Source organism: Leucoraja erinacea, chromosome 2 (genome assembly GCF_028641065.1).
Source record: "Leucoraja erinacea ecotype New England chromosome 2, Leri_hhj_1, whole genome shotgun sequence".
NCBI lineage: Eukaryota > Metazoa > Chordata > Chondrichthyes > Rajiformes > Rajidae > Leucoraja > Leucoraja erinaceus.
The window spans coordinates 85718694-85742613 of record NC_073378.1 but is presented as its reverse complement, the minus strand read 5'-3'; the positions used below and the strand labels follow the sequence as shown (position 1 = coordinate 85742613).

The 23920-nt window shown below is 42.6% G+C and overlaps 2 protein-coding genes across 6 annotated transcripts in view; one reads left to right on the top strand and one right to left on the bottom strand.

Annotated features, from left to right (window-relative positions):
• The window catches only part of LOC129712031 (secernin-1-like), a 49514-nt gene extending 47177 nt beyond the window's left edge, over positions 1-2337 (top strand). Inside the window, exon 9 of the mRNA XM_055660172.1 lies at positions 1333-2337. The gene's annotated coding sequence lies outside the window, so the exon portion shown is untranslated. The remainder of the gene's footprint in view (positions 1-1332) is intronic.
• Positions 2338-12861: 10524 nt separating this feature from the next.
• Positions 12862-23920, bottom strand: part of LOC129712007 (WAS/WASL-interacting protein family member 2-like) — a 45410-nt gene continuing 34351 nt past the window's right edge. For 3 of the 5 annotated variants that reach the window (XM_055660133.1, XM_055660142.1, XM_055660151.1), the window contains exons 4-7: positions 22478-23272; positions 18349-18552; positions 15012-15116; positions 12865-13145 (exon numbers count right to left, since the gene is read on the bottom strand). In XM_055660133.1, coding sequence (XP_055516108.1) covers positions 13105-13145; positions 15012-15116; positions 18349-18552; positions 22478-23272 — 1145 coding nt within the window. In that variant the 3' untranslated portion in view covers positions 12865-13104. Of the gene's footprint in view, positions 13146-15011; positions 15117-18348; positions 18553-22477; positions 23273-23920 lie in introns of all 5 variants that reach the window. The other 2 variants (XM_055660125.1, XM_055660160.1) reach the window with 2 other exon arrangements.

Here is a 23920-nt window from a genome sequence, read left to right as displayed (position 1 = left end):
GAAGAAGGGTCTCTACCCGAAACATCACCCATTCCTTCTCTCCAGAGATGCTGCCTGACCCGCTGAGTTACTCCAACTGTTTATGTCTATCTTGGTAGTTTTGTCTTTGTCATTGTCATTTGTTGTTTGACTGCACCTCTTAGTGCTGGGACCTGTATCAACCAGAGAGAATAGGTGTGAGGAATTGCCTCTCCCAGTAGTTGCAGTCATCTCATCATGGTGATGTGGAAACTTCCATATTTAACCATTCCATGCTCTAATTTTTGAATTTGAAAATATGTTTGATCCTAAAGAGCAAAATTTAATATGAATTTACATATGATCAGAAAAATTGGAAATCAGTGAAAAGTAAATTTATGCCAAGTATGAGGATTAATATAATGATGAAGATCAATTAATCAATCGAAGACTTTATTGTCATTCAGAAATACACCAATAAATGCAGGTCTGAACGAAATTTCATTGCATCTGGCTCCCCGTGCAACATAAAATAACAAAAGGATAAAATGGATAAAAAGATAAAATAGATAATAGTGGCAGCACATTACATGGAATTCAAGAGTCTGATGGCTCAGGGGAAGAAGCTGTTGCAAAACCTGTCCGTTCTGCTCCTTATACTGCGATACCTTTTGCCCGAGGGCAGCAGAGTGAACGGTCCATGATGGGGATGTGTGGGGTCCTTTATAATACTGTTGGCCTTAGACAAGCAACGTTTGCACACCATGTCCCCGATTGAAGGAAGAGAAGTCCCAGTGATTTTTTCAGCCGTCCTCACCACTCTCTGCACGGACTTCCAGTCAGAGGCTTTACAGTCCCCAAACCAGACAGAGATGCAGCTGGTCAGAATGCTCTCTATGGTGCCCCTGTAGAAAGTGGTGAGGACAGGATGGGGGAGGTGAACTCTTCTCATCCGGCGCAGAAAGTGCAACCGCTGCTGCGCGCTCTTAACTAATGACGTGATGTTTTGTGACCACGTCAGACTGTTTGTGATCTGCACCCCCAGGAACTTAATGCTACTGACCAACTCCACATCGATGTCATTTATGTGAAGTGGTGTGTGACTATGCCGGTTTTTCCTGAAGTCAACGATGACCTCCTTTGTTTTGTCAACATTCAGGATCAAATTGTTCGTGTTGCACCAGTCCACCAGTTGTTTCACCTCCTCCCTGCAAGTCAGTTCATTGTCGTCCTGGATAAGATGCTGGTTATAAAATATGGTTATTGTTCAAACAATTGTTATTATTGGAGTTATTGCATTAAGAGAGATGATGTTCAATGAGACAAACATTCGTGTTTCCAATATGTCATTAAATCATTTTCATTAATTTGCAGCTGGTAGCAGATGTCCAAGGATTTGGATGCGCATCCCCTGAAAGAAAATGAGAGTTAATTCACCAAGAAACCTCAACAAATTGGCTCTTCAACTCCAACAACAAAATAATGAAACTTACTCTTTCTTATTGGTCTCTGTTTCCAAGCGCTTTAACTACTTACCGAGGTTCCAGCTTCATACATTCATTTGTGTTTTGTCTATTTTTTATGTCTAGTGGTAGGAAAACAGCTAGTGGTTGATTATTAAGTGTATGAATGCAGATTGATTAAAAACCAGGATGTTTTAAATGCTTTGTTTGCAATGGTAGCAATTACATGCTTCAAAAGATGCATTGCGTAAATAATAACTGGATGACAGGCTAAATAGAATCATGGCATATCATGCACAGAACCATGTACATTATCACTGCCCTTGGTCACCTTCCATACTGCAATATATGCTGTGGAATATATTATTGACAATGAATGAAGACATTGTTGTTGAATCGGATGTCCCTCCATAAATGCATGCTGCTACAGCATTGAGGCTCAAATGTTTCTTTAAAATGAACAACATTTCCAGAATCTTGGTGGAAAGAAGATTGTAGTGTAACACATCTTTCCATCAAGGATAGTGGAGAAGAGAACTAGTTAAAGGCAGCCCAGGGGTATGGAGTTTGCTTTTCTAAATTGTTTCAGCATTGCTTCTTTAATTTATATCATTGATGCATTTAACATTTTTGAAAATCACTTTCAAGAGATCAGAAAGCACAATAATTCCAGATGCTGGCAAAATAAAAGCAGAACAGTCTGCAAGTGATTCTATAAAAGGTTATCAACATGAAACATAAGTTCTATTTCTCTCTCCACAGATTCTTTCTGACCTGAGTAAACTCCAGCATTTTCTATTGTAATTTCAATTTCAAATATTCCTTTTCCTTTGCTGCACTTTGGTACATTGTTTGCTGTGTTTCCCCGACTTGGAACATGTTCTCCATAAAATAAAGGAGATCTTAGAAAAAGGCATTCACTTTATTTTCGTCATTAATTACTTATTAGTCCTAGTTGTTTGCACATTAATCTTTTGTGTTGGCTGTTTGATAAATATCTGATGTATAATGACATGTTTAAAATTTCCAATTTCAAGAAAATGTATTTCTTTTCTAGTTCAGCATATTATCAACACAACTTTCCTTTGCCTTGGTTAAAACTCTTATTTACATTTTGGTTTTTGCACTATCATGGTCCAGTTTACTTATGATAACTGATAATTTATTATATATTTATTATAGTTGTCGCATCTTATTTGCCTGTAAAGCTAGAGCAAGGAAGAAGTTAATTGTTCCATTTCATGTGACCATTAAGCACTTTTGAAACTATTGCCTCTTGGGAAGGGAAAAACGATTTGGGCAGAATTTACCTTTTAGTGCATGATGGTCAATTAGTTTCATAGAATTAGGTAATTTTACCATAATTACATGTCAGTAAATACAGCGAATTTGATGTTAAGTCATAATAAAAGTTTTCTGCATCTTTTGAATTTTTATTTTCCAAGTTCAATTTCAGTTGAGCATTTTATGATTTGAATCCAGTTAAAGTTCACGATCATAATAATCATGCAAATTATTGCTGACTTAATCATCAGTGAAGACCATCATGCAGTGAACAAATGTACATGTTGCCGTGTGGTTCTCTTAAATGGTCAAAACAGTTTAGGACTGATGATGCTGACCATTTAACCTGAATTGTAACGGATGACTGTCCTTTCTTAATAACCACCTGATTTAGTATCACGTTGCATGTTGAGAAAGTGTTCCTTATCTCTAGACCCGTCCTGTGCTTCATGTATTCAACAAACTAAAGAATGAGCACTGTGTAGCAGGTTCCTTTTGGACATTGAAATGATAGATTTTATTTGTTTTTCTTGAATATATTAGCTCTGACAACTCATTTATTAACTCTTAGAATCTATAATTCAGGTAGAAATTTCAGGATCTCACTAAAAGTAATGAGTGTTCTCATTAGGCAATGGACAATAGGTGCAGGAGTATTCTGAAGAAGGGTTTCGGGCCGAAACATTGCCTATCTCCTTCGCTCCATAGATGCTGCTGCACCCGCTGAGTTTCTCCGGCATTTTTGTGTACCTTAATATTCTTATATGTTTCAATATCTTTCCCTCTCATCCTTCTAAATTCCACAGTATACAAGCCCAGCCGCTCCATTCTCTCAGCATATGACAGTCCCGGGAATTAACCTTGTGAATCTACTCCCTCAATAGCAAGAATGTCCTTCCTCAAATTAGGAGACCAAAACTGCACACAGTACTCCAGGTGTGGAACCACTAGGGCCCTGTACAACTGCAGAAGGACCTCTTTGCTCCTATACTCAACTCCTCTTGTTATGAAGGCCACCATCCCATTTGCTTTCTTCACTGCCTGCTGCACCTGCATGCTTACATTCATTGACTGATGAACAAGGACCCCTAGACCCCGTTGTACTTCCCCTTTTCCTAACTTGACGTCATTTAGATAGTAATCTACCTTCCTGTTTTTGCTACCAAAGTGGATAACCTCACATTTCTCCACATTAAACTGCATCTGCCATGCATCTGCCCACTCACCCAACCTGTCCTAGTCACCCTGCATTCTCGTAGCATCCTCCTCACAGTTCACACTGCCACCCAGCTTTGTGTCATCTGCAAATTTGCTAATGTTACTTTGAATCCCTTCATCTAAATTAGTTCTGTTCTATGTTTTTGCAACTATGATATGGATTTGACCTGTTTTTCCTCTAGCATAAATGATGTACAGGGAATAATGTTATAATAAACTAATCAAAATCTGTGTTTTGCTTAAAATGTGTATAAATTGTCATCTGAGATATTGGATAGTAGGACACTGCCATATGATGAAGTTGCTTTTGTTGTGTTTCTGAACCATTATAATCCAAAATAAGCGACAAAAGTTGGGACTTCATATTTGGGGTACATAAGCGAGCATTTCGGGCCAAATATTGCTGTACTACTACAGAAATAAGGCATATAATGTTACATATTTTGCATCAAATTTCCATGAACATATAATTTTGTATAAAAATAATTGTAAACATTTGTATGTTCCTTTCTATTATTTCATTTCATTGCTCAGAAACAAAGTCGACCATGCCCCACAGGTCACCATTCCTGTTCTCACTCACAAGGCATTCATCATCTCTGAGAATCATTAAAACGGTTGAATTAAAAGTGTATAGCATGATCATAAGCATGGCAGCCTATGGTTTAAAGGTCCTATTGGGGCACCACGTTGTAGGGTAGTAGTAGCCATGTTGGTAGCTTGATATTTATCATGCAGGTATAGTGAACTCGCCACATAGTGAGACACCAAATGGACAAAAACAACTCCACTACAATAGTCGGAAACATTTGGAAACGACCCAAGGCTGCAGTTGTGCACCCTCTAATGACAACTAAAAGGAAATTAAATTTAGGTATGCAGAAAAAATAAGTTAAAAAAGTGATGTAAGCTGTAATAGCACAGGATTTAAAAAATATTAATGGCAGGATATAATTTTTGTTCCTGCGCCAGAGATGACGTATAATTTGGGACTATAAAGTCTTCCAAAATCAGCGTACCTACATTAGTTTATAGGTTATTTAATGAGGCCATGTTTTAAACACTCTCTAAATAAAGTTTGTGTTTGGTCTTCAAAATCTCAGTTCCAGCCATCTGTGGTCTTCATATTGAATCATGTTGCAACATCGTAGAATTAAAATACATTTGGTAATCTTGGTGAGCACTGGGTCAATAGATTCATTTTCTGATAACTCGTTTATTCACAATTACTTTTTTCCTTTATAAAATCAAAACTCTTTATGTGTATGTAGATAAGATAAAATGTTTTAAAAATGAATCTGATTTCCAATATTGTTTTGCCATTATACTACAAGATTTAGCAATGTTTTTCAATGTATTTTAAATAAATGGATAATGCCAAACTTATATTGCAGCCATCCATTTTTGTGGGCAAAATAGAAATATTATTCACTTGCATCTTAATTAAGCAATTTAAAGATCATTTCTGTTAGCTGCAGTTAGAATGTTTTTTCCCCTGTTCAATTGACTTATTCACTTCTATTTATGTTGTTAAATGTTGGCTCTCATGACAATAGTAATCACTTTGGCTGTATTTTGTACAGAAAATTAGGAAGGTTCTTCAGAGTTCATACCTATTTTTAAATAACCAACCAGTTAAGTTTTTTAAAATATTTTCATGACCAAATCCTCAACTAACCAGCTTAAAACCTTTCTTTGTATCTTTATATAGAGTGTCAGACACAGTGATATGTTCAAATCTTTCATTCTAAAGGGCCTGTCCCACTTGGGCGAACTAATTGGCGAGTTAAAAAGAGTGTCTTCGACCTTCCAGCTCGAGGGCACTCGCCTGGAAAGCCTCGAGCTGGGTCGACCTATCCGCGTTGAAACCGCGAGCTGTATCGACCGACCGCGCACACACACACACACACACACACACACACACACACACACACACACACACACACACACACACACACACACACACACACACACATCACGAAGGCGGGGGCCAGGGAAAGCGGAGGAGCGTCGACTGTGTGATGAAGATGAAGGTAAAAACGGCTGCACAGTAATGGTAAGTCCTTTAGAGAGCGCTGAGGGGGGGGGGGGGGGGGGGGGAGGGGGAGAGAGAGGGGGGGTGGGGGGGGGGTGACACTTTTAAGAAATTTAATAAAGTTTAGCGGGCATTTTACCTACCGTTAGGTCTTCCTTTGTCCCGAAACACCAGTAAGCCAATCAAAATGCCCGGTCAGCGAAGGAGATTGCCTACGGCTGCCCTTAACTGCCTGTAACCAAATAGCAACCCCACTCCACTGCACTACGAGTTAAAAAGAACCATGCTGACGAAATTTTACTCGCAGAAAAAATTTCAAAAAGCTGAAAAATTCTCCGCGACCTAGCTGAGGCCGCGAGTATTCGGGAACTTCCCTCGAGCATGAAGGAGAGTTCCAGCAAAATCCTAGGACCTCGTGTCGACCATGCTGCAAGTTTGAAGGCCGAAGATACTCTTCTAAACTCGCAGATTAGGTCGCCCAAGTGGGGCAGCCCCTTAAAAAGTGTCATCCTAATCATCTTTTTTTCTTCGGTCGTCCCATAGTTTTACAACTAATGATATCATAAGGTCAAAAGTGGAATTAGGCCCATCAAGTCTACTCTGCCATTCAATCATGGCTATTCTATCTCTCCCTCCTAACCCTATTCTCCTGTCTGCTCCCCATAACCCCCGACACCCGTACTAATATCCTACTTCATCTATGAATTTCAGAACTTTATTATCATGTTATTGCAGACAACCTGAAGCTGAATATTTTGAGCAAGATGCACATGACATTTTGTACAGTACTTGCCAGTCATCTAATTCTTAAGGTACTCTTTTAAACATTTTCTTTTTGAAAAGATGATTGTACTATTGACCTCTGCACCTTCCTCCTCCACGTACACCCTAGTTTTGATAAATGTGATCCATGTACGAAATTAATTTTATATCAAAGTTTACATTTTAGTCGCTACACGCTACATTTCTCCCCGTAATATTCTCCCCTACATTTATGGGAATTTATTTGTGTTGATCGAGTGTCTATTTAAGTGTATTAATGTGCAAGACCAATTTATGGTGAGCACTGCAGACATCGGGGAATTCCTGATGACCTTTTAAATCAGGTCGGCAAGTATGCAATCTTGAATGTGTTGAAATAGATAAATGAATTTTGAATGATCCTTTAATGGATATATTAGAAAACAATAGGCTGTTTTTTTATTTTGTAAATGGTGCCAAAATATGGTGACAAGTGCAAGAATTTCACTGTGCAGGGCATATGTGACAATAACAAACTATTTAACCATAGAAGCGAGAGGATAGCTAGGGAAAGAGTAGGTTGCATTAGGAAGCCTGTGTGTGGTGGTAGGTGATATGTGTGGTATCCTGAATTAGTACTTTGCATCATCTCCCTGGAGAATACTGGGCTGAGTTAGGGAGGTGCACATCGATTGTTTCCAACATGTGTGGATCAGAAAGCGGAATTGCTAAAGATATTGACGTGCTCAGGTGGAAACATCTCCAAGAGCTAGTGAACTCTAACCCTGGTTGTTCAGGGAAACCAGCAGAGTTTGCCAGGAACCTGACAAATCTATTTGCATTATCTTTAGGTAACTGGAAACTGAAGGGTAGCTGATATCGTTCACTTATTCAAGAAGAATGGTAGGTATGTCAGGAAACTTCAGGCTGGTGAGCCTTGCATCAATGGTGGGGATTTAAAAAAAAAAATTAAACTAGGTGATTTTGCTACCAATCAGACACATCTTCAGTTGTGTACCTCAACATCACTGGGTGTTTCGGCCTTTTATCACAAGATGCCCTCAGTCGAGGCAGGCCCACCTGGTGATCACGAGGTGATCAGACCTGGGTGTGTGTCTTATGGTTAGCCTCTAGATGGTCACGTGGCAGCCCAGACAGCATCCTTTCTCTTCAGCCACAGCCAGTGACTGCTCCGTTCGGCGGCATTGGCAAGTTCTTTTATTGCCCTCCTTTGTGCTTACCCTCTGACCTACTTCCCTCAGGAGCCTTGCAGTGGAACTGGCTACAAATTCCCTGCACCCCACCTCCACTGGACACACCCTTACACTCCAACCTCTCTCCTCTGCCTCTGCTGCAAGGTTTGAATATCGAAGCTTTTTTTCTTTCATAAGCCTCGTCCACAGCCTCCTCCCAGGGGACAGTCAGCTCAATGATGAAAACACGCCGACAGGAGTTGGACCAGAGAACGAGGTCTGGTCGCAGGTTGGTAGCTGCGACTTCAACTGGGAACGAAAGCCTCTGGTCTAGGTACAATACAATACAATACAATTAGTTTTATTCGTCACTTGCACATAAAGTGTAAGTGAAATGAATTTGGCAGCAGCGGTACAAGGAAAAAGAACACACAAAAAAAAATTGAACACAAACATCCACCACAGCCTTCATCACTGTGGTGGAAGGCACAAAATTTGGCCAGTCCTTCTCCATTTTCCGCTGTGGGTGTCCAGATGTGAAAAGTGAAAAGTCCAGGTAAGTCCTGAAACGGTGCATCCCCACCAGAGACCGCGGCTTCAGGTTGGTGTAGGCCGCAGGCCGACGGTCGGAGATTCAAAGTTCCCGCCGCGCTGCAGCCAGAAGCACCGCAGACCGCAGGGCCGGCAGTCGAAGCTCCCCTCCAGGGGTCCCCGGTGAGGGACTCCGCTCCTGATGTCCAGTCCGCACCTGTGGTAGAAGTTGGCCGCGGGCCGGTAGTCGGAGCTTCTTCTTCTCCCGGGTCCCCCACGAGGGATCCCAGGCTGCGGACGCCGCGCCAGCTGGAGCTCTGCAGACCGCGGCTTCAGGCTGCCGCGGGCCAGCGAATGGAGCACTCCCCTCCGGCGAGCCCCGGCGAGGGCTCGCCGGCTCCACGCCGAGAGTCCGCGCTGCGCCCGCCGCTGAAGCCCCGGGCACGTCTCCGGGAAAGGCCGCGCCGATTCTTGCTGTTAGGCCACGGGGGAGGCGACATGAAAAAAAATCGCCTCTCCGTGGAGGAGATGACTGAAGTGGTTTCCCCCCTTACACCCCCACACAACGCCCCACACAAGACACACAGAACATTAAAAACCCACATTAGGACATACTAAACAAACAAAAAAAGTAGAAAGAACTGACATGCTGCTGGCAGGGCTGTCAGCTTGCAACTCCCCCACCGACCTAATGCAGTCAGGCATTTCCCAGTCCCTGGCTGCATTCAGTGGGCATGAGTTGAGAGGCAAGGGGTTAGTCCTCCGTTTCTCTCCTTCCCGGATGAAGGATGGCATTTGCGGGAATGTTATCTGGGCGTTGATAGGCATGGCATTGGTGGTAACTCTCTTGCACTCGAGTTCAGCTGCCAAACACCTCAGCACCTTGTTGTGTCGCCAGGTGTATCTGCCTTGTGTTAGGCTGGTCTTACAACCGACCAGGACGTGCTTGAGGTTTGCTGGAACTACACACAGGGGGCAGGCTGGATCCTCTCCCAGCCAAAGATTTAGGTTTGTGGGAGAGGGAAAGACGTCATATGTGGCTCTGATAATGAAACTCAACTTATTTGACTCCATGCTCCACAGCTCTCTCCATGTGATCTTCCTCCTCTCAACGCCATCCCACCTCATCCAGCGGCCTTGTTTGGCTTGGGATATGGCTTTGGCACACCTGGCTGCTTCTTCCTGGTGGCGCACCTCCTCCACCACCAGGTGCCGACGTTCAGCTGGAGTAGCCTTTTGCCAGGTAGGTTTCATTGCTCCCAGGCCAAAGCCCCCTCGGCCTTGTTGGATATGGCCCACTATGTCCAGGTGTTGGAGGGCGGATTTTGCGTCCAGTACCACTGCTGCTGGAGTCCATTTCTTCCCTGTTGCTAGGGTTGGAGCGACACCTCTTATTATTGGGTCCCGGGATTCTGTTAGTGTCATGTCCAGCCTCACTTTGGCACATTTGTATTCCTCCACCAGGCTTGAAACTGGCAGTGAGAGGGTTCCATTCCCATAGAGCCCTATGCTGCTGAGGCATCTTGGTAGCCCAAGCCATTTCCTCACTTGTGACCAGTCTCTCCAGCAGGTTGACATGGGATAAAGTGACCTCGTAGGTGATAATTGGCCACATGAGTCGGGGCAGTAGACTGAATTGAAGGCACCAAAGCTTCAGCTTCCCTGGGAGAGCAGTGTTGTTGAGGCCACTGATTGTATCCTGCCTGAGTTGTTCCACCTGCTCTGCATCCTTGAGGTATGTGGTGTACCATCGCCCAAGGCATTTGATAGGCTTTTCCAGGACGCTTGGTATTGTCTCGTTATTGATGCGGAACCTTTCGTCAGTGAGCCGGCCTTTGACGATGGAAATACTGCAGGATTTGTTGGGTTTAATCTCCATTCGTGCCCATTTGATGTTTTCCTGGAGTTTATCCAGCAGGCGTTTGGTGCATGCTTTTGTTGTTGTTATTGTGGTCATGTCATCCATGTACACCCTGATTGGAGGAAGACACAGCCCACTCTTCAAGCGTTCCCCTCCGACCACCCATCGTGATGCTCAAATGATGAGCTCCATTGCCAGGGTGAAAACCAGAGGAGAAATGGTATAGCCTGCCATTATGCCTACCTCAAGGTGCTGCCAGGCGGTGGTGTTGTCCTGTGTTGTGACGCAGAACTGGAGGTCCTGGAAGTAAGCTTTTACCAGCTTTGTGATGATCTCTGGGACCTGAAAGAAGTTAAATGCTGCCCAAAGAGTCTCATAGGGCACCGAACCAAAGGCATTGGCAAGATCTAAGAAAACCACATGCAGATCTCTCTTTTCCCTCTTGGCAGTTTGTATCTGGTGCCAGATGACGTTTGCATGATCCAGACATCCTGAGAAACCACGAACCCCTGATTTCTGCACTGACGTGTCAATGAAGTTGTTGCTCTGCAAAAATGCTGAGAGTCTTTGGGCCACAACACCAAAGAAGAATTTTCCTTCCACGTTCAGAAGGCTGATCTGGCGGAATTGGCTAATGGTTGAGGAGTTCTTTTCTTTGGGAATTAAGATTCCTCCTGCTCTTCGCCATGCCTTAGGTATGATTCCTTTCCCCCATGCCACTTTCATTAACTTCCAAAGGTGTTTCAGGACACCAGGGGTGTTCTTATAGAGCCTGTATGGAATGCCATTGGGCCCTGGGGTTGATGCTGTTCTTGCCCGTTTGCCAGTGTTCTCCACCTCCTTCCATGTAGGAGGCCTTATGTCCCAGGTGGGTGGATAGGTGGCATGTCATCAGGAATGGTGACTGGCTCATGCCGCAAGTTGTCAGAGTACATCTTCCTCGGGTGCTCCTCCAGTTCCCTTACAGGTACTCTCAGGATCCCACTCTTCTCCTTGACAAAGAGGCTTTTGACAAACTTACACGGATCTCTGTAGAAACTTGTCCTCACCCGTTCTTTCTTCTTGTGTTGCTTTCGTAGGCATTCTGATCTTTGCAGGATTGCCAGGCGCTGCTTTATATCTGCCGGCAGTGCCTCGAGTCCTTTCCTTTCTGCCTCTGTGGCCTTCCTCCACTGTTTTCTCAGCTCCCTCCTTTCTTTCACCAGTCTTTTGATCTCCTGCTGCCTCCTGGACTTGTACTGGAGTGCTGGTTCCTTCTGTGTCCTCTGTTTCATGACCTTCACCCCAAATCTCTCCGCCCCATAGTTGTATATGGTGTCTCCCATCTTCTCCAGTTTTCTTTCCACACATCCCTTCAATCCTTCCAGAAGATGGACGAGGTCAGTGTTAATGGTCTCCCACTCTTTCCTCTGGCAGGATTTAGGCCACAAGATTTCAGGCTTTTTCGCTTCCACCTTCCTCTCTACCGCTGATTTTGATACTGATTTTGAACACATTACCTAGGTATGTAGCTGAAAAACATGTCAAAAAAAGTGTGTTTAGATTGAGAGTGCCTTTTTCAGTGCAGTGGACTGAGGGGCCAACTGGTCTCTTGTAAATGTGATTCATATAAAATAAATTTCCCATTTACTGTCTTTTCCATCTGGGGTAGTCCACTTGGCTCTGGATTTTATTATAGCTCTGTTTCTTACTTAAAAAAAATAAAATCAGGTGAGAATGACATTGAGGCAGCAGTTGATGGCACTCTGATGGCAGAGTCAAATGTGAAGTCAATAGATTTTGGAGAGTGTAGGAATGGAACTGGATGCTTTCTGAAGCTAACTTAGTAACATGGATACGGTTGCTAGAGGTTAGCCTTTGCAGCAGCCTGACATTCTTACAAGTTTTTGATGATAGAAATTGTTTTTGCTCTGGGTAAGAATGACCATAATGTTGTCAAAAGGAAAAAGGAAAAATAGAACCCTATGATATGTTACTGGAGGAGAAGGGGTGGAGGAGAATGATGAGTATGCCATGGTTCAGAGAAACAGCCAATATCTTTACTATCAATGATGATTTGCAGTGTCCTTAGCCTCCAGAAAATTGGTAATATTTAACAGATACCACATGATCAACATTTAATGATTTTAACATCAAAGATTGAAGAAAAAACATTTTTTTTAACTTCCCTTTACCTGATTACAACATGAGATTGGAGAAGTTATTCACCTGCATTCAGTTATGGTCCAGTTACAGTACACGTGACACTGCTATTCACATATAATTTCAAATGTACCATATGAAAGAAATTTAGATTAATGCATGACATAATTACAGGCATTGTAAAAAAAGGGAATACATACAGGCAAATAATTATGGTGAGCCCAAGCCCCTTTAAATTGATAATTGTTTAACCTTATGGCCAAAATCAAACTACATAGTCGCTAAAGTAAACAACGAAACTTTAGTCAAATGCTTTTTCTGTGGAAATGTTTGAAATTTTCAGCATCTTTTTCTCAGTTCAATGGCAAGCACTCAGATTTCTGAACCAACTTAAAGGCAAATGAACATATTTAACAAAGTTAACCTTTCCAGACAGCAGTTGAGTGTGAAAGAATTGCAATGACACGTTTATATAGGCATAATATTTTTTAATTGCCTATTATGAAAGCATGTGGATGGACAATAAAACAATGTTGCCTCTGTTAAGAAGCATGTATATTTTCAGCCACCTGAGAAAGCTTTATTCTAAACAAGAAGTGGAAGCTCCCTCCATTCCAGTTGCATGCTGTCCTCCAGGTAATAGTAAAGGTGGACCCTGAATCACGTATAACAAATATTTCATCTTAATGGAGTTGTAGTCCGATTACCTTTTTGGCTAGCTGAAGAACGGGGAAAAAAGATAATAGTTAGAAATCTGGTTCCTTCCTTTTACTTTATTCTTCAAGTGGCAATAGTTAAATTCCAATTTGTTGAAATTGAGTAGCGACAGGGAGTGAGATGTTTAATTACCACATTTCACAGCACCAATCATCCTTGGCAACAATTGCTCAAAAGAATGTGACCAACCCCACATGACTCCAAAGGAAACAAGGGCATTATGGATAAGAATCTGTTAATACTGGCTAAATTAAAGAGGTCACAATATGGAGGATCTTTGTATTTGCAAGGCATGCTTGGCCTCTTTCTGTGAAAGTTGCAAGATGGGAGTCACGGCTCCAAGGACCCTGGATGGATGTTGAGGATAAAGAAAGGTCCAGATGTCCTTACTTTGTTAATATGTATGAGGGGTTGCAGAAAGAGATAAGGAGGTCTGCAAATGCATAGTGGGGATTGGTTATAGAAGGGGGTGTAAAAAGGTATTGTTAATAATGTTGCAGAGTGTTTGTGCGGCTGTTTGATGATTGGTTAAAGTGTGAAACGTGTTTGAATTGTTTATACAACCTGGGAAAATGTTTCATTACTTTAGTTAACACACTTCCTTCTAGAAGCTTCTGTAGAAACATTATAATGGGATACTTTGTAATTGGGTTAGGGAACTGTCAATAACTGTATAATGTGATTGATATGTGTGAATGGCTTGTAGGGGTTGCCCCCCCCACCATATAGTTTCATGCCACGGGTCCAATGGCCTATAAAAGAGTGAACCCCATGAGGATCGGAGTCGGTCTTCTGGAGGTGCACTTGGGATCATGTGACCTGCTGGAGGTGTCTGCTCGCATGAGGCTGAAGGACTTGAACGAGTAGAGACAAGTATCGGACCAGCGGTGGTTAGGTATTGTATAGGGAGTTTGTTTGTATTTGGGTTGAATAAAGAATAGTTGTTCCAGTGCTTGACTCAGTATTTTACTGAACTAGACTAGGGGGGTAGGCTGTAGGAGCATAATTACAAATTCACACTTACAACCGACCTATGCAAGTGCGGAACTCGCTATCAAAACATGGAGGGGACCAGGGGACACTTTTTTTAGCGGCCACGCACGCATGCGCACACTCACACACGCGTGAGGCATCGGAGGCTCAATCCAGCGATAAATGCAGCTCAACTCTGCCTTTCTCACCGGGTTAACTACAGCCCTGACTGGCCACCAGCGCTGCTTCTCCGCGCTGACCATATTTCCCGAAAGTCCAGGAAGGGCTGTAGGCTCACCTGGCGGGACAGGCAGAGATGAGCTGGGTTTAGCGCTGCTTCTATGCGCTGGCTGTGGGCCTGGGGACACCGCGCCCGTCTGACTACCGACCAAAGATCCTATAGTGTTTTCCGCTCCTGGACCTATGGAAAAGTGAACCTCAAATCTGGAAAACACCTAGCTTCACCAGAATTAAGAAATGAGCTTGCAGTAGAAATTACTTCTCTATTTTGGACCCATCAATGCAAAAATGTGTTGTATTTACGGCTCCATTCTTTTTCAATCCCGATCACAACCTGGATTGCTTAAAATATGCCTTTCCATAAATGCTTAAACAGAAGCATTGATCTTCATTCTACACCATTATGCTTACGGGTTTATTCTTACTTTCCATTTCTCAGTTTACAATATCTGTCTTTCCTGGGGTCAGAACAATTTTTTGAGTTAGTGACAGTAAATTTCTAAAAATACTGCAGAAAAGCATAATTGTAGCTCAACAGAAACAACCCAATACATACCACTCGGTTTTACTACCTATTGAACAAGCGTGTTGGAATAACATTACCCCTATTGACATTAGTAGTGAGAGAAAAGCTGAACTAACAGCAAAGGGCTTACCTCGAAGCTGCCTGCTGGGATATGTCCTGGGAAATGATTTGTATTCATCTGGAGGTGGAAGGTCTTCAACTGAATGAAAATTATACTTGGATTCAAAGTCATCAGCTGAATATAAACAATTAATTAAACATTAGATAGAGGAAATGATCTAATTCATTCATTTAGTTTAAATATTTTTCAGGTGCCATTTCAGTTAAAAGTTAGATTAAATTAGGCGAAATATGCATGATGCTCAGTTAAATTTCATAGGGTTTCCAATTAATTCCAGTAATTTCAGTGGAGACTTGAAACTATAGAAACTTGAAAGTAGCCAGATAAAACCTAAATCACCATCTTTTGAGAGGGAGGATAGAATCGATCCTTATATTTTTAGTTAATGTTGCTGATCATTCTATATTCTTCAAATGTTGATAAAATGTTAAGATCATTTGTGCAACATTGTATTATTTTTTTCTGAAATACGGTCTTTAAAAATTTCAGTGGCGAGTGCAATTTTCATATTTATAATTTTCTACTTGTAATAAGCATTGCGACAGTTGAGTAACATATTGAGAACTGCTCATACAAAGTGGAGCTGACAGTTTCTTTAGATTCTGAAGAAATATTAATTTAATTTGCCACGTTTTAATACCCTGTTTGGGTATAAAATGAACAGTGAGAAATTCCAGTTGGACACAAAGCTGAATTTCCCAGTGTTAGTATAGATGAAATCCTGGATAGTTGGTGGTTGTTTTCACCAGGCAACCAACAATACGCTGCTTCTACTGTTCTCAATCAGGTGGGTATAGGCTGCGGGCCGAGGAGCTTTATTCCAGTATTTCGTGACCCAAGTCACAGAACTACATGAAATTTTCACACATCGTGTAAAATAATTATATAAATCACCCCTGAAACTCGTCATAACAAGACTTGCACATTTTTATTAAATTAGAGAAAAACTGGAAAAAATGTGGGTATTTTTAGTCCAATCAAAGCACGTTTAACATTGAGTTGTCTGCCAGTTGGCCAATCACGCGCTTTGTTTCAGGCTAGCACACATCATAGCTGAGAGGGCTTCACTGATGCCTGTTTTACTGGAGATTCCGATGAAGGTTTTTTGTCGTGGAAACTTGCAGCAGGGTAATTGAATTTAGTGAGAAAAGCATTAAGAAGTCTGAAAAATGTGCAGCTAAGTGGATAGAAGTGGAAGAAAGTCTTGAAAGCAAAGTCCCAGCTGAGAATCAACTCAAACTAATGTAAGATCTAAAGTCTGAATATATGAATTCCTGGTTTCCAGGAAACAGAGGAATATATTTATCTGGAATATATATATAGGTATAATAATATATTATATATATTAAATTAGATTATTATATTTATTAAATTAGAAAAATTATATTATTATACCTATATTACTACCTGAAATAGATATAGTTATAATAATATTTACCATATGCCTGTGGCTGTACACAAATATCTGGAATATATATAGGTATAATAATATAATAGAATATTATTATACCTAAATATGTTATTACAGGTGCACAACCTTTTATCCGAAAGCCTTGGAACCAGACACTTGTCGGATTTCGGACATTTTCGGATTTCCGAATGGAAGATTTTTAGCATAGATTAGGAAGGTTGCGCGGGCGGCTTGAAAAGTCTGTAGCGGCTGCCTCCTCCCCGGAGACCGGGGAATCATTGTAAATCATTGCATAAATGTTAGTCAGTTAGTTTGGAGGGATTTTATGTGGTGGTGGGGGTAAAGGGGGAAACTTTGATTCTTAGTCCCCTACCTGGTCGGCGACTCCCAACATCGCGGAGCTGGGGGCTCCGTCCGGCCGCGGGTGGCGCCGGTTGGAGCTCCGACCCCGGCAACCCTATCCCAGCGCTGCGACGACGCCGACTCCCAACACTCGCGGAGCTGGGGCTGCGGGCGTCCGGAGCTGGGGCTGCGGGCGTCCGGCCACGGGCGGCGGTGGATTTGGAGCGCCCCGCAGCCAGGGGTAGAGTTGCCGGGGTCGGAGCTACAACCGGCGCCGCCCACGGCCGGACGCCCGCAGCCCCAGCGCTGCGGAGCTTACTGCACGGCGACCCGGTAAGGCATTGACCGCTCCCCGCCTCTCCGACCAGGTAGGGGACTAAGAATTAAAGTTTACCCCTTCACCCCCCCTTCACATAAAAGCCCTCCAAACTAACTGACTAACATTTAAGCAATGATTTACAGATGTTTAAGTGTCTCCCTGGTCTCCGGGGAGGAGGCAGCCGCTACAGTAGTAGAGACCTGGGTTAACCGTGGGTCGTTTCGGGTCAAGTTTGGCGCCAAACGCGAGCTTTGGTGTGCAGACGACATCCTGGAAAAAATGGCCGGTTTTCGGAGTTTTTCGGTTTCCGGAACTCTGGATAAAAGGTTGTGCACCTGTATACCTATTTTTAAACCTATATTACTAATCTGGAATATATATATAGGTATAATAATATTATATTATTATACCTATATTACTATCTGGAATATATATATAATAATTATATTATATTATTATACCTATATTACTACCTGGAATATATAACGGTATAATGATATATAGTTTAAAAGGACTGCAACACGGAAACCGGCTGCCCATCGTGTAATATGGGCATTGGCCACTAGATGGAGCTTACTTTCCCGATCTCATTTTCTAATTAGTTTAATTAATTCATGTGCAACTTTCGGAAATGACGAGTTATGATATCCTTCTCAATTATATTTCATCTAAATCTGTGGAAAATTTCATGTAGTTTGGTGACTTGGGTCACGAAAACTGATTTCTAGACACATTTTTGATGCTCGGCCCACAGCCTAGTAGATTTAGGCCCAGAACCAGCAGTCAGCAGTAAAGGAAAATCTCTGATACCTCTCTCCCCTCTCTTGATCTTTATGGCTTCATCACAGAGAACAGACTATCGACTGGCATCCACTATAAACCCACCGTCCCAGTTACCTGGACTGCACCTTCCCCATGCCGCCTCTTGCAAAGACAATATCCTCCACTCTCAATTTCTCCATCTCCACACCTTCTCCCAAGATGAGATTTTCCATTCACGGACATTCAAGATGTTCTTTCCTCACTGAAAGTAGTTTCCCTTCCTGCTGCCATAGATGAATACCTCACCCGCATCTCCTCTGTGTCCCGTAGTTCTGCTCACTCCTCCCTTCAGATGGAACAAAGATAAGAGTTTCTAAATCCCCACCTGCCTCTGTATCCAACATATCTTTCTCCACCACTTTCAATGTGAGCAAAAATTGTACATTTCAGTTTTAGACTTAGTTGAATCATAACGCTCAACTGCTGAAAGACAAAACAGTTTTTATATTTACCATATGCCTGTGGCTGTACACAAATAAGTCCGGGTCGATTTTTCAGTGGTAAAGGCGGTGGTGGTGGAGGGGGTGGTGGCAGCACAGAGTATGTAGGTGTCCGAATTGAGCTGGGTGAATGCTGGTTTCTGCCTGTAACCTCTGTACTGGATGACCTGAATGGTGGAAGAGGAGGTGATGATAGTTTTCCACTACCATTGTGCACTAGAAAACAGAATTTGTTGCATTTCAAATCAACTACAAATCAATATAACAGCAGAATTGATCACAGATATTATAGTCTACATACACTGCAATATGAACATTTGGAATAACTGCAGTAGATATTCCATACTTTCATGCTTGCTCTACCTTTCAACAAAATCATGGCTGATTTAGTTTTATTAAACTTAAGGCTACTTTCCTTCTCTGCCCCATTCACTTAACGTCTATCAATCCCGGACTTACTATTGATCCCTTGCCTTGAGTATTCTGAACGGCTAACTCATTATTTCGAGAACGATTCTCGATTTTAGCCACCCTAGAAATTAAATCCCCACACATACTCTGTCAAGCTGTAGAAATGTAGTGTTTCATTGAGATTTTTACATTGATTGAGGTTAAAGGGTCCAGTCCACATTATGTTTCTTCATGATACACACATTCCACCATAGGAATCAATCTAGTGAACCTTTGCTGCACTTTCTATCACAAGTCTGCCTCCCTATCCAATATACCAGATGTGGTTTCAGTAGGGCTCAAGAGTATATTTGTAAAGCACATTTATACAGGTAAATTGAATCAGTTTTATTCATTAAGAAATACACAAAGCAAATTACCAGAAAAAGGTGAGGGTCACTCACGCCATGACAGATCTGTATTTTAAATTTAACTCAAGTTAACCAAAAATCTGTCAATAAATTAAAGTTTACAATTTGCCTTGTTTCTACTGTTTTTCGCAGAAGTTTGAGATGTCTCAGTGTTTTCAAAAAAAAGTGTTCTTCTTTCCCACTGAATGGCTTAGTTATAATTCTAACTTTATGCATCCTTGATCCAGACTATCCCAGTTAAGCAATTAGTTTCTCTTGCGGAATTGATAACTTTGATTGTTTGGTTAGATTGAGGTTGAGGTTAAATCTGATGTATGAAATCTGCTTTCAATTAAATGTTAGCTAAATATCTGCCACAACCCTGCAACATTTACTTAATTCTGGAGGTGGTTAAGATGTGGTGTAACTACAGTTCCATACAAATATATCACCTCCAATCTAAGATAGACACAAAATACTGGAGTAACTCAGCAGGACAGGCAGCATCTCTGGAGGGAAGGAATGGGTGACGTTTCGGGTCGAGACCCTTCTTCAGACAAAGTCACGGGAAAGTGAAACGAGAGATATAGAACAAATGAATGAAAGATATATGGTAGTGAGTCTGGGTTAAAACATAGTTGGAGAGCAGGAGTAATCACAGAAGGGGAGCAGCGAGAGGGGATGTTGCAGAACTCTCATTGGAGAGAGGAGAATTTCTTCAAAGTAGGCATACCTTGAGGAGATTTCACAGTGGAGCAGATGAAATGTGTAAGAAGGAACTGCAGATGCTGGTTTACTCCAGCAGTTGATATTTATTTTCCATTTACCGCTGAGTTACTCCATCATTTTGTATCTATCTGCGATTTAAACCAGCATCTGCAGTTCCTTCTTACATTCCTACATTTCCTCCAGCATCTGCAGTTCCCACCTACATATGCTCCAAGCACCTCAGTCATGAGGATTTTGAAAAATCATGCATCGACAGTCTCCTCAGTTTTGATATTTTGAATGAAGATATTCGGTCCTGAGAGATGACTCTAATATATCTATCTATCTATCTATCTATCTATCTATCTATCTATCTATATATGTGTGTGTGTTTGTGGGTGCATGTCAGATTCGTTTTTCAGATATTTTTTCAGAATAGATTTTTGCCCTTTGATTCCTTGGTCCGTCAAAACCACACGCTGAAACTCCGAGATTTTTTCCATTTCGCTAGCGATTTTACTTTTACATTCACTAATCCACTCCTCATTACATTTAGACATTTTTATGTACACATTTTTTAATAAAATCCTCCACGCCCCCACTCCCACTCATTTTAAAATCTAAACGGGACTCACGAGCTGCTGACGTCACAATGCCACATGCCGACCAATCCAGGCTCACCTGCCTCCAGGCCCGCCCCCCCGCCACTGTGGATTAAAGGCGCAGAGAGATCGAGAAACGTCTACAGAACATTCTACAGCTCCGTTCCGCTGTAGCTTCTTTGTTCTACACATCTCGGGGCAGCGACTCCTCACGCGCTGAACCTTATCACCACTGTTGGCGTAGCTCGTGATGCCTTGCGCGCTCATTACAGCTGTGGGTTTACAGAGTCAGAAGCCGCTTCTCTCTCTCTCTCTCTCTCTCTCTCTCACTCTCTCTTCATTTGGCAGCCTGGCTCTCCTCCACCCCCGTTGCCCGCACCATGCCAAGTACGCTCATGGCACGCCTCCCACAGCTCAACTCCCACCCGCCCACTCCAAACCCCCCTTCCCCTCTCCCCACTTCACCTCTCTCCCCCATTCTCCCCTTCCTCTCCCCCTTCACCCCCACTCGCCCTCTCCCCCAGACAGAGCAGAACGCCGGCTGTTGCCAGAACCACAGCCGCAGTTTTTCAGCTTCTGGCAACTGTGCCCGACCGACCTGCTTCTGGGGCGAAATCCCGCCTGCCCGTGTGTGTGTGTGACTGTTTGTGGGGCCGGCACGCTCTCTCCATTCAAGCAGATGCTCTCATCTGTTTGTGGGGGTGGGTGCTTAGTGTGTGTGACCACGCACGCTCCTCTCCCCCAACAGCTTTGGTTCATGAGACGCGCGCAGCATCTCCTCTATCTCTCCCCCACTATCTCTCCACCTCTCCCCTCTTCTCCTCCACCCCTTTCACATCACCCTCTTGCCCTCTCCTCTCCACCTCCTTCCCGTTTCACCCTTCACACCCCCCCTCTCCTCCTCTCCCCATCCTAACCCCCTCTCTCTCTCCCTTCCCGACTCTCTCCCCATCTCCCTCTCCCTTCCTCCCCCCCCTCACTCCCTCCCCCCCCATCTCCCACTGTCTCTTGCCCTTCTGTCTCTGTCTCCCCATTCTCTCTCTGCCCTCACTCTTAACCCCCCCCCTTCTCTAGACGCGCCTGGGTTGGGGGCTATACGTCAGTGGATAGGGCAGTTATGGGGTAAAAGGAGCAAGTTAATAATACTGATATAATATCAAGGGGGGTAGTTAGTGTGTGTGACGGCGCATGCCGCCCTGCCCCCCCCCCCCCCCCCCCCGCAAACACGCGTTGGGGGAACAGACCCAACGGGTCTGCACTTGGTCTAGTATCTTTTGAAACCATTAATGCAACTATTTTATCTAACTAGCTCTTCCTTTTTTTCTGCTGTTTTATCCTAATCCTGTAGGTAGAAGCTAATACCAAATACAAACGTGGTTAGGTCTGGTGTATGCTTTTCTCTACTTAATAAGAACGATATAACCCTACCCTGCACCAGCTGTTTTTTTGCTCAATGGACCTGATGATCTGCTGAAACCATTCAGTGACCAATGGTTTCCCAGAGAGTTGTGAATCTGTGAAATTCTCTGCCTCAGAAGGCAGTGGAGGCCAATTCCCTGGATGCTTTCAAGAGAGAGTCTGAAAGATATTGTGGAGATATGGTGAGAAGGCAGGAACGGGGTACTGATTGTGGATGATCAGTCATGATCATGTTGAATGGCAGTGCTGGCTCGAAGGGCCTACTCCTGCACCTATTGTCTATTGTAATAAACACTTAAGATTGCTTCAGTGCTAGCTTAATGCTCGGGACTCAACATCAGACTGATAGTTCTGTGAAACTTTCTCATATTCACGTGGAATTCTTTAAAATAGGCTGATTTTATTACAGAATGTTGCTTTTCCCAACCACACCATGTTTAACATTACTATCCCACATGCATACAACTCTTGTGATGTTAACTGCTATATCTAATTTATGAAGTAAATCAGATCATTATATTTACTGAATTGTAGCTATTACAGATTGCGTTATGATGACATAAGATACAGGACCATTAGAGGATGGTTGCTGTATACCTTAACATCTCTTACCTCCAGATCTAGATGTGGCTTCCCTTGCAGATACTTGGGTTGTATATGACATTTGACCAGATGATGAGGCTGAGCCTGGATGACCATAAGGAAAAACTAATGGCAGTGGAGGGGGAAGAGTAGACATAGAATTTGTACTTGGTCTGTTGGAAAAGTTTGGCAGTTTTGGGGGCAAAGGTGGAGGAATTTCTAGATTGCTCAATAAAGGCGGTAGTGGTGGTGGAGGGGGTGGTGGTAGAGGGCTTTCAGCTTTTCCATGAGACACACTACAAGGGGATGGAGGTAATGGAGGTGGAGGGAGGGGAAAGAAATCTGCACAGTCTTCTGTGCAAAATATAGGTGGAGGTGGGGCAGGAAATGAGAAATCTGAAGCTTGTTCTTGAAAATTATGGGAAGGTGGAGGTGGTGGTAGCGGAGGTGATGGTGGTGGTGGTGGTGGTGGCTGTATGTATTGAAATTTAGATGGTTTACTGTTTTGAGGTGGAAGTGGAGGGCCTTGTGATGTTAGTGATGATTTTGTAGGTTTATTGAAAGAATGTGAGAGTGTTGGAGAAGGACAGTGCAGTGGAGATTTACCCTGACAGGGAGGCATGAGAGGAAGGGGAGGAGGTGCAAACGTGGACACAACAGGTCGCCCTGGAAGTGCCTTTTGAACTTTAGATACATCAGTAGATTCTGGACAATTAGATTGATTAGATGTACTTCGAACATTTCTGCCACTGTTATTCTGGACTGGGTATCTTGCCGCTTGTGTTTTTAGTCCAAAATGTAGATGAGCTGGCTTGGAAACTCGTTCTGAAATTAACAATCACATGTTAGTGTTTTGAAATCATTACCATTTTATTTTTATTAACTGTAAAATTAATTGCTTTTTATGTTGCAATGGAAGACAATGAAAAATATCAAAGATTTTCACCCAATTGTGAAGACTTCGTATTTCTATTGAAATGAAGAACAGATTCCAAACCAAGAAAAATCCAAACTGAATTGAAATTCACACTCCATTGACAATTTTAAAGAAGGTTGGCATGCTCTGTTTTTATATCCAAAAACTTTAATACATTATAATAATTATGTGCATTCCAGGATAACTCCAATTCTGTTTCATGTCCTAATCAATAACTGAATAGGGTGTTTTTTGCAGTGTTTTAAATACAACACCCCTCAACGTGGGATGAATTCAGATTGGTTGAAATATAACTCTTGCTAATTGTTCCTAAAAATTCCTAAATAAAATAAATATGGGCTGTTTTAGACATTCCATTAAACTGCCTTGATTTTGGCAGTATAGATAATATTTCAAAGAGATCAATGGATGGAAAAGTTATACTCCTGTGAACACAAGGATACACTCTGGTGTCTCTCCTTTGGTTTAAACAAAATTAATTTCTCTTAACTCTATCCAGCAGACATAGGAACACATAATGTTGGCAAGCACACAAA